This window comes from Atractosteus spatula, chromosome 11, assembly GCF_055471065.1.
Source record: "Atractosteus spatula isolate fAtrSpa1 chromosome 11, fAtrSpa1.hap1, whole genome shotgun sequence".
NCBI lineage: Eukaryota > Metazoa > Chordata > Actinopteri > Semionotiformes > Lepisosteidae > Atractosteus > Atractosteus spatula.
In genome coordinates this window covers 35,988,389-36,000,819 of record NC_142716.1, presented here as the reverse complement: position 1 = coordinate 36,000,819, position 12,431 = coordinate 35,988,389, and the positions used below count along the sequence as shown (strand labels likewise).

At 41.0% G+C, this 12,431-nt stretch overlaps 1 protein-coding gene and 1 pseudogene across 1 annotated transcript in view; one reads left to right on the top strand and one right to left on the bottom strand.

The window, feature by feature from the left end:
• Positions 1-10,618, bottom strand: part of abcc3 (ATP-binding cassette, sub-family C (CFTR/MRP), member 3) — a 94,473-nt gene extending 83,855 nt beyond the window's left edge. Inside the window, exon 1 of the mRNA XM_088928231.1 lies at positions 10,456-10,618. Coding sequence (XP_088784357.1) covers positions 10,456-10,494 — 39 coding nt within the window. The 5' untranslated portion in view covers positions 10,495-10,618. The remainder of the gene's footprint in view (positions 1-10,455) is intronic.
• On the top strand, positions 3,708-4,392 carry LOC148823951 (uncharacterized; annotated as a pseudogene).
• Positions 10,619-12,431: the final 1,813 nt, after the last annotated feature.

Genomic DNA, 12,431 nt, shown 5'->3' with positions numbered 1-12,431 from the left:
TTGCAGAGTAGCTATTACTGTATGTGCCAGCAGCTCCAGTACACAGTACATGAGTGGTGAATGGGTTCTTCTCCACACTGAATCAACAGGAAATTTTAGGAAGACCTGACTGTACACATCCAAAGTGTAATTCAGCCAGGACTCCAGGGCTAACACCCCTACTCCTCCACAGAGTGCCTTTTATATTATCCACGAAGTGATCTTTAATAGCCAGTTAGTCAGGACCTCGGGGCTCTGAAACATGTCTTAGTACGAAAAGCATACCTGGAGAGTCTGCCAATGTGTGGCTGTTCTGTCAAAGCTGGTCCATCCAGTTCTCAAGAAAGACATGGAATTCTCTTAATGCCTTATAAACAGAGCTGCTTTCAGGTAGAAACCCGACTAAACTAAGCCAAATCTTAAGTGACTAAGACTAAAGGTGACATTAGGTACCGAATTCTGTAGTTCATTTCAGTTTAACATCACAAAGGCACAAAGTGGGTTATTGGTTTTTGTTGTTTTCAATAAGAATGCTTTGTCATCCACAGGAAATGAGAAATCCCACTGTGTTGTTACACAACTATCAATCACCCACTCTTTCCTCCCCCTACCTTTGTGAAAAAAAAACAGATTTTATTTTAATCTTAAAGAATGTCTTCCTGTCACTACATGCTTCTTATAAGAAGCAATTTTTACATCTTAAAAATCCCCATCTTCTCTGGAGGGTTCTGAGAGTTTCCATGTGACCCCATGTGAAGAACCATATTAATCAGCTGAAATTGCTCTAATTTGGCTTTGCATTGCTTTTCCTCTCACTGTGATGGTTTAGTTCACATACCACTTAAAAACAAGCAGAAGGAAACGACATTACAGAGATAAAATTCCTCTAATGACTATTAGAACAATTCTCTTCAGAAAACAATGGTTTTCCAAAAGCTGTTGAAATGGTTTTCCATTCTTTAAATGAGCAATTAAGACAACCATCAAGTTGTCTTAAGGTCAAATGCAATCCATTATTGAGTGCAGGACTTGTTATTTTACATAGTTATTGTTCTACCCATATAAGGTTTTGTATTACAGAACCTGTTAAAGTGTGAAAAAAAATCTTCAGGGTGAGTTATAAAGAGATGTCTGCCTCAGCTGCCTCGAAGTTGTCAGGTAGAAAGAAAATGACACTGTAAATTTTTCATCAGAATTAATTTTCAACAAGTTGTGTTAGTTAACCATTATCAAACCATTCCAAAGAGTCCTGACATTTCTGAGCAGGTCAAATTCCCTTGCAATGGACTCATGTTCACTGCATGTTGCCTGAAAGACGAGTTCTGTAACTACTCATCAAGACAAAGCAGACAAAACACAGCAAGTTGCCTGCTAATATTCAAGCCATAATGCAATACATAATTCGTGGTTTCAGGTTTTAGGCATTCATTTACGTACAGTAGGACATAAAACATTAGGTAGGGTCTTCAGAAATCAAAGCTGACTGCTCCTCTATCTCGGACAGTGACAATGGACACAATCCAATGTTGTTAAACAGGCAAATATTACTCCACTAAGGCAGGGCCCATGCCTTCTCCTACAGTACTTAGTGATAATTCCTGAATTACCTCAGAAATTCTCCTGGCACAATGTCAACTGACAGCTGTCCATTACGGGCAGATGTAACAGCCGCTAAAAAAATGTGCTTGATGTGGCTGGGTGGAGATGGTTCGATACCTCACATCCTTGTGTTAATTTGCAGAAATAGTTTGTGTAAAAAATGCATGGCTAGATTTTTTAGTGCAAGACAAGTACATCTACTAGTGCAATGACAGTGTGGTCAGATGCTATTTCTCATCTTACCTTTTAATTTCATTACTGTTTTACTGCAATACTAGGGGGTTCTGTTTACTTTAAGTGGGTAAAAAAGCCTAATAAACTTTTTTTTTAAGACATAAAGCAAAGGAAGGAAGGTTACAATAAAACTAAGAAAGAAGAGGGTTATTTTGACAACATGAGAAATTCTATTTGGCCCCACGTTTAGCAACATGCAAACTAGCTGTACAGTACTTCTTTCCATTAGAGCACATAAAATTAGAAAATAAATAAAACCAATTGCAATCAAAGGGTATTTCAGCATCTGTCCAGTCTCAAGAAAGTAATTTTAGCTGCACTTAGACCCGCCAGCAAAAAACATCACAGCAAATGATTAAGATCGACTTAATTCTAGAGCATCTCAGCATGCAGCCATGAATAATTAAATTTCAAACTGAATCCTAATCCAACAATTAATCCTACATCATGTCTTCCCTGTCTGATGGGTACAGCCACTCTTCTCATTTGTTCACATTTGAAGCAGGATATTCAAAAGAAATGGTAAGCCTTGAAGTGCAAAAACAAAATACTGTCATACTGCCATGGACAAACTCATGGAAACCACATATTAAATAATAAACCACCGCACCATTTATTAAGACAGCTAACTGCAACGTCACTTTCTCTTGATCTGCAGCCATCACAAAATGAAAAGCCTAGTAGTTGTAGGAATGCAGCACTACAGATGGGCACCCTTTCAGAACAGAAGCAAATATAGTGGGAGAGCACATGAGTGTTTAGGGTGAGGATATTGTGATGAGAAAAGCATTTTAGTTATAAGCGCCATGTGACTAGTAGAATTCCCCTGGAACATCTGGTGGAGGCCTGCCAGGCGTCATCTTGGGATTATTCAGCTAGCACTTCGGCCAGAATAGGCAACTTCAGCGATTCCCAGGCACCTACGGAGCGAGGTCACGGAGGGATACACTACTCCTCCAGCGCACGTTAAACGTCCCATGAAGCCCCTTGGAACATGCAGAATGTGAAAATCACAAGGTGAGCAAGTATGAGGAGCATGTCAGCCATTTGTCCAAAGAGCCAAAGCTGTAAGACAAGACATAAATCAATCATGAAAAATACAACAGCCAAGTACAAGCTCTCTTCCAAATTGCCAGATTTTTAGTGAAATAAGTTATACATTAGGACACCTCCTTGCGTGACACAAAGGATCTGTAACCATACTTTTGTAGAGTGATGTTTCTGTTATTCTCAATTCAAAGGCAATCATTAAACCAGTGCTGCAAACATTAATGGTACACACACACTTCACTGCTGGCCAAGAAACATGTTTAACCCTCCTATTCAGTTGCAGGTCAACTTGACTCATTTTAGTTTTTAACTTGACAGCATTACTATTTAATCTGTTTCTCGGTATAATTGAATGAGTTTTTCTCATTTAGGGTCATGAATACATATGGAGTGTTCTGACTCTTTTATCCGTTTTGGAATGACTGTGCAGACTTTGTACACAAAGATGGAGTTGGAGTTAATTCTGATCCACAGCCTGTGCTCCTGGAAGCATTTGGCAAAAGAGCTTTCCTGATTTATTGCTGAATCAGTACATGTCTAACTTAGACACTCAAAAATGAGCTCCTCCCAGGTTCTGCATAGGTAATGATAGTAACATAGAGAATGAGTATTTACAGACATAGGACATTTCAGAGACAGAAGACGTTGGTGATTCTGGTGATCCTAATTGTGTCTTTCCTTCTGATGAGGTTTCAGAGGAGGTATCTGCCAGGGCTTCATCAAATGAAAGCAATGGGACAACACAACCATTCTCAAGAGAAAGGATATAGAAATTTAAAGATGGAAAAACAGAATAGTCTATATCACCATAACAAACCCAAGGCAGGCAGTCAGCTTCTAATATAATCAAAATGGCACCAGGGTCTACAGGATTTGCAGCCAATCGAATCCATGACATACAATCAGCATTTGAACTCTTCTACCCTAAGCAGTAGTGAGATGACCCACTTGGATAGGAGGCATGCATTTCAAGAGAAACAGAAGTCACGTGATCAGGCCGACTTACATGCAAACATAGGTTTGCAGATATTAGCTGGAGTTTACAAACCAAAAGGAGAAGCAACTGCTAGTCTGTGGAATGCAGAGAGTGGAAGAGCAATTTTTCCAGCAACCACATCACTGGACTCATTTCATATCATCTCTAGGGTGATTCGTTTCAATAGCCTTCACACTAGGCCTGCTCGACATGAAAGAGACAAGCTGGCTGCAATCAGAAACAGCCACTGTGACACAGCTGCAAATCGAAATGGATGGAGATCCTGCATCATGTACAATGCTGGTCCTCAGGTTACAGTGGATGAACGCATTGTTCCATTCGGAGAACACTGTCCTTTCAGGCAGTTCATGCCCAACACGCCAGCAAGGTATAGCATCACATTTTGGGCACCATGTGATGAGAAATCGATTTATGCATGGAATATGCAAGTTTATACTGGAAGCCGAGCTAGAGGAGCACCTGAGAAGAATCAGGGGATGCAGGTGGTGCTGGATACGAGTGAGGAGCTGCAAGGCCATAATATTAACATGTGATAGTTCTTCGTGTGCTACCAACTTAGAACTGAGCTACAAAAGAAGAAGCTGACTAGGCTGGGAACAGTGAAAGGAAACACACCAGCGCTCCCTAATGAACGTCTGAAGCTGCAGAGCATAGCTTTAAATTACTCAGAACTCACTTTCTCTGAAAGTACTACTTTCATGTCATACTGCCCCAAGACAAACAAGAATGTCTGTGTATTAAGCACAAAGAAGCCTCTCTGAGACAAGACAGGATAAGAAACCAAAAATCATCCTGGACTACAGTTCCACCAAAGGAGGGGGTGACAGCCTTGATAAGGTGACAGAAATGTACAGCCTTTTGGCCTCTGGTGATCTGGCCTCTACCTCAATTCCCTGGCAGTAAAAAAGAACATGCAAAATGCCAGATCTTCCCAACCTCCGCCCGAGCCACTTACCAAATGGAAGAAGTACATCAGTAACAAGCACACACACACACAAAGTTAGTAAAGCGAGTGAAAGAAAGTAAAGAGATCATTTTAAAAGGGTTCAAGGGATCAAGGCTGCAATCACCTGAATCTGCAGGTTTTAACAAAATCGGACTGTTTATACAAAGGAAATGTGTTTAATTGTCAGTTATTAAATTCAGCATTTGAAATAGAACTTCTCTTGCATATTTCTTACTGGATGGCCAGGTGAGGTTTTTTTTTATATGACTGTTCTGAGTAGATTGAAACCATACGGTCAATTTGACCCACAGCATAATGGATGTTACTATTTTTCAACACAATACAAGCGAAAAATCAAAGGGGTTCCAACTGATTTGAAAAAAAAAGCCATACATTTCGGAGATGAAAATGTTCCGCAGACAGAGCACAGAAAATTACTCCTTCACAGAAATCTTTTTATTTTTCAAAAGAGATGGAGACATTATAAAACACTGTGTTAGGTTTTCCGCTTTACACATTAGGACAAAATAGATAAAGCACACAGACAGCATGTACTGTTCAGACAGGCAGTGTGATTCCATTAATACAGCAGGGTCTTAAACTGGGGCTCTGGCAGACCGAGATCGGCTCACAGATTTGCTAACTGTTACCTCGCATGACCCCTGCAGCAGGAAAAATGGCAGTACCAACTCTAATCGACAAGCGCTCCAAAAAAATTGAATCACACAGTATTTAACTCAGTCAGGCTGTAGGCACATTCTGTGCATTTCCTGCCAAGAGAAATGGGATGGGATAGAGTAAACCGTAGAGAGAATTAAACAATGTTACAGCGGTCGTGACTAATACCAGCAGCATAATTTGTTTACAGGGAACAGATAGGTCTCTCCAGCGGGTGCACAAAAGGTTATTCATCTATAATATCAGAAACACCCAGACAGGGACTGAAGCAATCCTCATGTCAAGCTGAGAGAACTGCCTCATTCTTTTTACTGGTAACTGGTAACCAGGCTGAATTTTGAAACTATCAGCACCACATTCACCAGGATATGGCAATTGTGGCATCAAGCACTGAATGAGCCGGAGGTACATGTTACTGTATATTATCACCGTGGCATGCAAATGCACAATCAGTTTTTTTTTAATGCATTAATGTAACAAAAGAGAAATAACATTGCTAAATCATTACTACAGTATCCACTACCTGCTTATCCTACATGTGAATGCATTTATCAATTTCCATATCACTCTGTAATCCAAGATATACTGTACATCTTGAAACTTGACAGAGTTTCTGAGACAGATAAAGAAACCTTCAGGGATGCTACATTAAACATCTCGGGCTACATTCCCACTCTGAATCACTGCAATGTGATCACTTTTATACTGCCATCCACAGCTAGAAGCATGACTCCATTCCTGCATGCTAGGGTTGTCTTCACCAGCTACCAGCTGAGGTTTGGAATCATGCTCTAATCCACTGGTGGCCAACAGCAGGTCTTACAGGTCATCTCTAAATCAACAATTCATAACAACCTGGAATAAGTGCAATACATAAGGGCAGCACAGTGGCGCAGTGGTTAACATTGCTGCCTCAGAGCGTGGGTTTCTACTCTGTTTCTATTCAGGTGCTGCCTGCTTGGATTTTATAGGTTCTCCCCATCTTCACCTGGGTGTCCTCATATTAAATAAGGCCTGTTAACAACAGAACGGTGTTAAGTGGGGGATCTGTGAGGTGCATAAACAGTAAAAAAAACAGGTTTTCACCATCTTACTTGTGCAGTAAAAGTGTCATGGTGGTGCAGTGGTTAGCCTTGCTGTGCTGTACCACTTGCAGGCACAGTGGTTAACAAGTCCATTACAGGGCAGACATACACTCACATCAGGGCCCATTTTCCCATGAGGCCACTTAACCTAACAGTATGTCTTTGGAATGTGGGAGGAAACCAGAGCACCCAGAGGAAACCCACATGAACACGGGGAGAACATACAGACTTCACGCAGGCAGCACCCCGGGTCCAGAATTACGGCCTTTACGGTGAGACCGCAATGCTAACCACTGTGTCTCCATGCTAACCTAATTGTTCCTCATTAGCTAATAATTAGTACTAACTTTGATTACGAGTAGCTGTAGAAAAGTCTTTGTGCCCACTGGAAGACTGAGCTAAACAGGCTTGGCACTGGTAGGCCTTATTGAGCAATAATTAAGCAGACTCGAGGAAAAGGCCCACAGCACAGCTGAACTCCTGCTGCTTGTCAGCCCAGTGAAAGGGTCAATAATAGTGGACTAGTGAAGACCCAGTGAAACATCCCCAACATCAGCATCTACCTGCAGGCAGAGGCTAGGGTCCAGGAAGAGGCCTTCTTTTTATCATACAAAGCAGGTGGGAAAGCAAAGTGACATCTGTCTGCTGTACCCTTTCATCCCCTGTGGTAACACCAGGTAAACACCATATGTCAGCCACACATCAGTTGCTGTTTGAACTTTATGCAATTTAGACAAAAGCACATTGTCAGACTCACTGTCCACCCACTACATTTCCCGCTCACGATGTGTTATTCATCATCCTGCTTTTTTCAAAGCCTTAATTAGTTTGCATTTTTTTTGTTAGAACTACTTCATGGTTTTCCTTTCACTGTATCCACAGGATCACTCAACAATTATCAGACACCTTGATACCCTGCATTGGAGACAAACACGTTAGCACAAAGATTTTAAGACATTGCTATTAATTTTATTAAGACGGAATAAAAAGTTTACTTATAACAAGTTGTTGCACATACCTAAACATTGGCTATAAGCATGTAGAAAAGCCTTTTCTGTCTCTGGAGGTTTTTTTCCTTCTGAACTCCTTTCATTAAAAGAATATAAAAGTTATAAATGTCATATTAAGAAATATTAATATAGGCACCAATGTTGAGGAATGGTGAGGGCGCTAAACTTTTAGCCGGAGGATTGCGGATTCAAATCCTGGTTAGAGTACATCTCTTGTACCCTTGAACAAGGTTTTTCACTCAGATTGTGTCAGTACATTACCCAGCTGTACTGTATATATGCAGGTTGCTTTGAATAAAGAAGTCAGCCAAGTCAACAAATAATAACAGAAAGACTTATTCTTTCATTTGAAACAGAACAGAAATGTGAGATACAGCAGCTTTAAAGAAGTTCCCTTCATTCGAGGTGTGCCACTATTAGATCTGAGCCACCTATTAAATGTCAGGTTTCTTTTGTGACAGCGTGAAGCAATGGGATTTTTAAAATAGGCGGGTCCAAGCCATAGACACACCAAACAGGCATGTTTTGTTTCACAGTGCAGGGGAAATAAAAAATGCATCACTACCAAACACCAAAATAAAAGCCTGTCTATTTTATCTTAAAGTCCCTAACTATCTCAGCCAAACCGCGGCTAAACAGCTTACCAGCCTCAACAAATAATTTTGCGGTTTCCCCCGAGACTGTTCTCAAAATTTATAATTATTAAAAACTGAGTTTCTCTCCACAACTCTCATAAGTACTGTAGTCTTCACAAAGAACCCTTTTAAAAGTTCCAAAAACTCACAAATTTATTTCCCTTTCTACCCTCTGGCCTTCAAGCAGCAGATATACACTGACATACTAACACTAGAAACCTCTGTTTCCTACTTTTTAAGCAGTCATCTGACCAAGTGTCTCCCTGCAACTGGCCAGGTGACTGATAGCAGCAGAGGTTTCTGGGAAATGTGGTCCCAACAGGGCTGTTCATCCAAAAAATGTTCTGAAAAGAATAGTTATAAAAAGAATAGTAATAAAATCTGGCCCATTTGTTAGTTATTAACTTATTGATTTCAAGAATCTCATCCAGGTGATTCTTGAAAGAAGCCATGGTAGCAGCCTCAACTACACTCCCAAAACCCTTTGTGTCAAGAAGTGCCTTCTGTTCTCAGTTCTCATCATCACACCAAGTTCCCCAATTCTGACTGATCTGCTTCTCACTGGTTTCAACCCCCGTCCATGCCTAAGTGGATTACAGAACACAGTCTATCGAGTGCACAGCACTGTAAGGAAGATGGCAGGGAGGTCCAAATTAAACATTAGATCTCCAGTCAGTAGCTCTCTAAGAGAAGTAAAGTAAGCTTATAGAAACTCTTGTTCTCATCCTAAAAAAATCCACAAAACAAATTATTGTAACTTTCTGCTTCTGAGTTCCATCACAGTTGACAAGCTTCACCAGATTTGTGGTAACATTTTTGAGACACTGCTGTGTCTGAGGACTCACATCATGTGTTCTTTTGTTACAGAATGAGAGAAGGAGTATAAATCTGAGCAGTTTGCCCATAAAGTTGTTCTTGTGTGTTACAAGAACAACTTTATGGGCAAACTGCTCAGATTTATACTCCTTCTCTCATTCTGTAACAAAAGAACACATGATGTGAGTCCTCAGACATACCATGACGAATTGAATGTCAATTCAGGAGTCTTACCTTAAATAAATAACTTTGTAGTGGATGAGAGACTTAGTTTAAGGGGTTTAAATTCTAGACAATTGACAGGAGGGAAGCGAGGAGATTACTGAAGTATTGAGAGTATTGAAGGGGTTATTCTACCCTACCGAACTTCCTCGGCGGCATAAGCAGTAAAACATTAGCGTGCTTAGGTTCTGCGCAGTCTCTTGTCTTTTAGTTTTTTGACTTGTCCCTTTCCAGAGCTCACTTTTCTATATCACTTCATACGTTTTTCTTTGCCTGTGTGTTGGCCAAAAAGTCAATAACCTGTGAAACAATTTCAACAAAATACTAAGTATCTTACTGTGAGTTATTTTTCCGACGACTAAAATTAATCCACTGTCGTTAGGTGAAATATCTGTAGAGATAATGTCACCGAGTGTCACCGTGAAGCACTCCCGCGGCTGGTCGCCTTGCTTGGACAGTACTTAGCCAAGTCTCTGTCGCTCGCTCGTACAACAGGACTTCAATAACTGCGCTTTATTGTAAAATTTGGTAAGCTGCACCAGTGCGCCCCAAAGCTGTGCCTGCTGCCTGTACCACACCTTGGCTCGAAAGGGGGCATGTTTTGCAGACAATCGTGCGCCCACTTCGACGCACCTGTATTGCACCATTCGCTCCAGCGCTGCGATGCCCCACGCAGAGCAAATCACAGATACCGCGGAAGGAGGAAGAGGGACTGATACATCCCTGCAGCTTGCAAACCCTTCGGGGAAAACTCAAAGCAGTACGCGACGTCTAGCATCTTGCTAATTCTTATGAAGGTACGATATTTTAGTTGTACTACACTCTTCGCAAAGTTTGGGTTCGGCAACTTAAGCATTTTTCCAAAATCCAGCCATAAAGAACTGTTACCCAGCCATTTAAAACATTGCATCTAACACCCACGCGACTTGATCAGCGTTTTCTAATAGCCTAGGTGTGGACATACACCAGGCGATGTTTTGATGCGCAGAAAAATGATAAATCTGGCACTGCTGCATGTTCACTGAGTGTTGACTTCAGTGCATGACTTCAGGGGTCGCGCGTGGCGAGCTTGCTTCGTTTTGTGTGCAACAGAAGCAGCTGATAAGCAAACAATATTCCACAAGCCCGTGGTGAAGTACTGTGTTTAATTATAACCTTTCACGTCGTAATTTGTGTTACAGTCAAGTTAGCTATTGCGTCTTACCCAGAAGGAAGAGTTCCTCAGTCCACAGAAATGCTTCATGGTGCTTCGCTTTTTGCAGGTCCCTGCTTTTTGAACAAGTAAAAATCTGCCTTTTCTTTGGTTTTTGCAAATCGCACACACACACACAATTTCCTCTAGAAGAAGCAGAGTTCTACTCTGCTTCTTCCCCTTGGCCGAGTGACGTGCGCCCTGCAATTTACTTTCCTTATTGTGAGCAGGAGCCCCCGCCCCCGACGCGCTCTCTGTCCCGCCTCTGAGCTGGACTTGGCTGTAGATTCTCGGGTGGCTTGACGAGGTTTTGCGTGTGTGACAATACAATAAAAGTTTAACGTCGCAACATAAAGAATCCTAGAACCAACGTCGCCTCGAGTAAGGGTGCACAGCCTACAAAACGTTAATTTTATCTCGGCATTCCGTGCTATGACTTTGATGGTTTTCTGTTCGTCTTAATCTAACACTGCACGTCGCCTTTGATTGGGAAAAAAAAACTGCCTCTCCGAATTTCTTTGTGAATTCTGATTTTAATATACTCCTAGTAGAATATTTTTATGCTGAACCTCAAAAAAGAGCTTGTCACAAATGTGCGGTCCGCTCCACCAGCATGCAGAGCAATTTTATTTTACCACTAGCTCTTGTCGTTCAGGTAAACATCCAGATGACATAATACAGCTATCAAATCGCTATTTGAATGTGATTTTAGTGACAATGGACAGTCTGCTGATGGTTTTTAGGCAAGTACTTTCACAACTTTGGCTTATTTTACAGAACACGGGTGAATATTGGTCTGTAAATGATTTCCCTTTTTAAATGAACCATTCTTCACTTTCTTAGGTTTTCAAATTATTTAGAATTACAAAATATATTTCTACTGCCAAAGGCTGGAGTGATTGGAGGGCAGGCTTTTCTGCATGAAGCTGCACTCAAGGAAAAAAAATAATTAGGATAGATCTGTAGTGAATCTTGTCTGGGCATGTGGAACAGTTATTAATACTACTGTATGTCCACCTCCACGTCTTCTGTTCAGCAGTCACTATACTGACAGTCTTGGCACTCAACTGTAAGACAGATTCTGTAGCAGCTTCTCTTCAATCAAAGTAGCCTAATCCCACAGGATTCCTTGCCGGAAATGTGCAGTGTGTGTATTTCAAAGAGACTGTTGTGTTCAACTGCTTCCCAAACTGGAAGAAAAGGGGAAGATGACAGGGCCCCAGGGAGCTCAAGTGATAGGGTGTCTAGTGCTGTCTAGCTTAATGGGGGTTGTTCTGTCTAAACAGGACAGGATGCACTTGAACTAGAGGCGGACTCGTATGATATGGAAGCATTTGTGTAGAGTCGTTGAGGAGTTTGTAAATGGGGGAACAGGGAGGTCACAATAGACCAGTTCTGGTGGGATCAGGAAAATCCAAGGCAGAATTAAGAACAAGCTTAACTTATTCATGTCTTCTTCTTACTTTCAAGGATCTAAATGGTACAACGTGCCAGTATCTTGCTGATATGTTATCTTTTTACTTCCCTCTACACAACCTTCAGCTGATTCTGGTGTACAAAGTGTTCTAGTCTGCGTCTATACTTTGTGGGTGACAGTGTAAGCTCTGGAACACCATCCCGGCAGAAATCAGGGACTCACCCACAGGAGCTCTGGATTTTGGGAACTTGTTTTGTGTTTGCTTTGTGTTCATATGCAGACTGATAATTTGTTTCTCTTGTCATATATCTTTTTTAGGTATTGATTTTAAAGGTGTTATTATAAAGATGCAATGATATTAAATGTCTAGACACAACTCAGAATCCAAGGCCACAACATTACCAGCGAACTACAACATTATAGGAGTAACTGAAACATGGTGAGGAGAAAATGATGACAATTTTAAAATTTACATTTTTAAAATATACGCATTTGAGAAGACAGAAAGAGAGGTCAAAACTAAACCATGAAAATGTAGTCAATATTACTCTTGTTACTAGTAAAGTTGGGG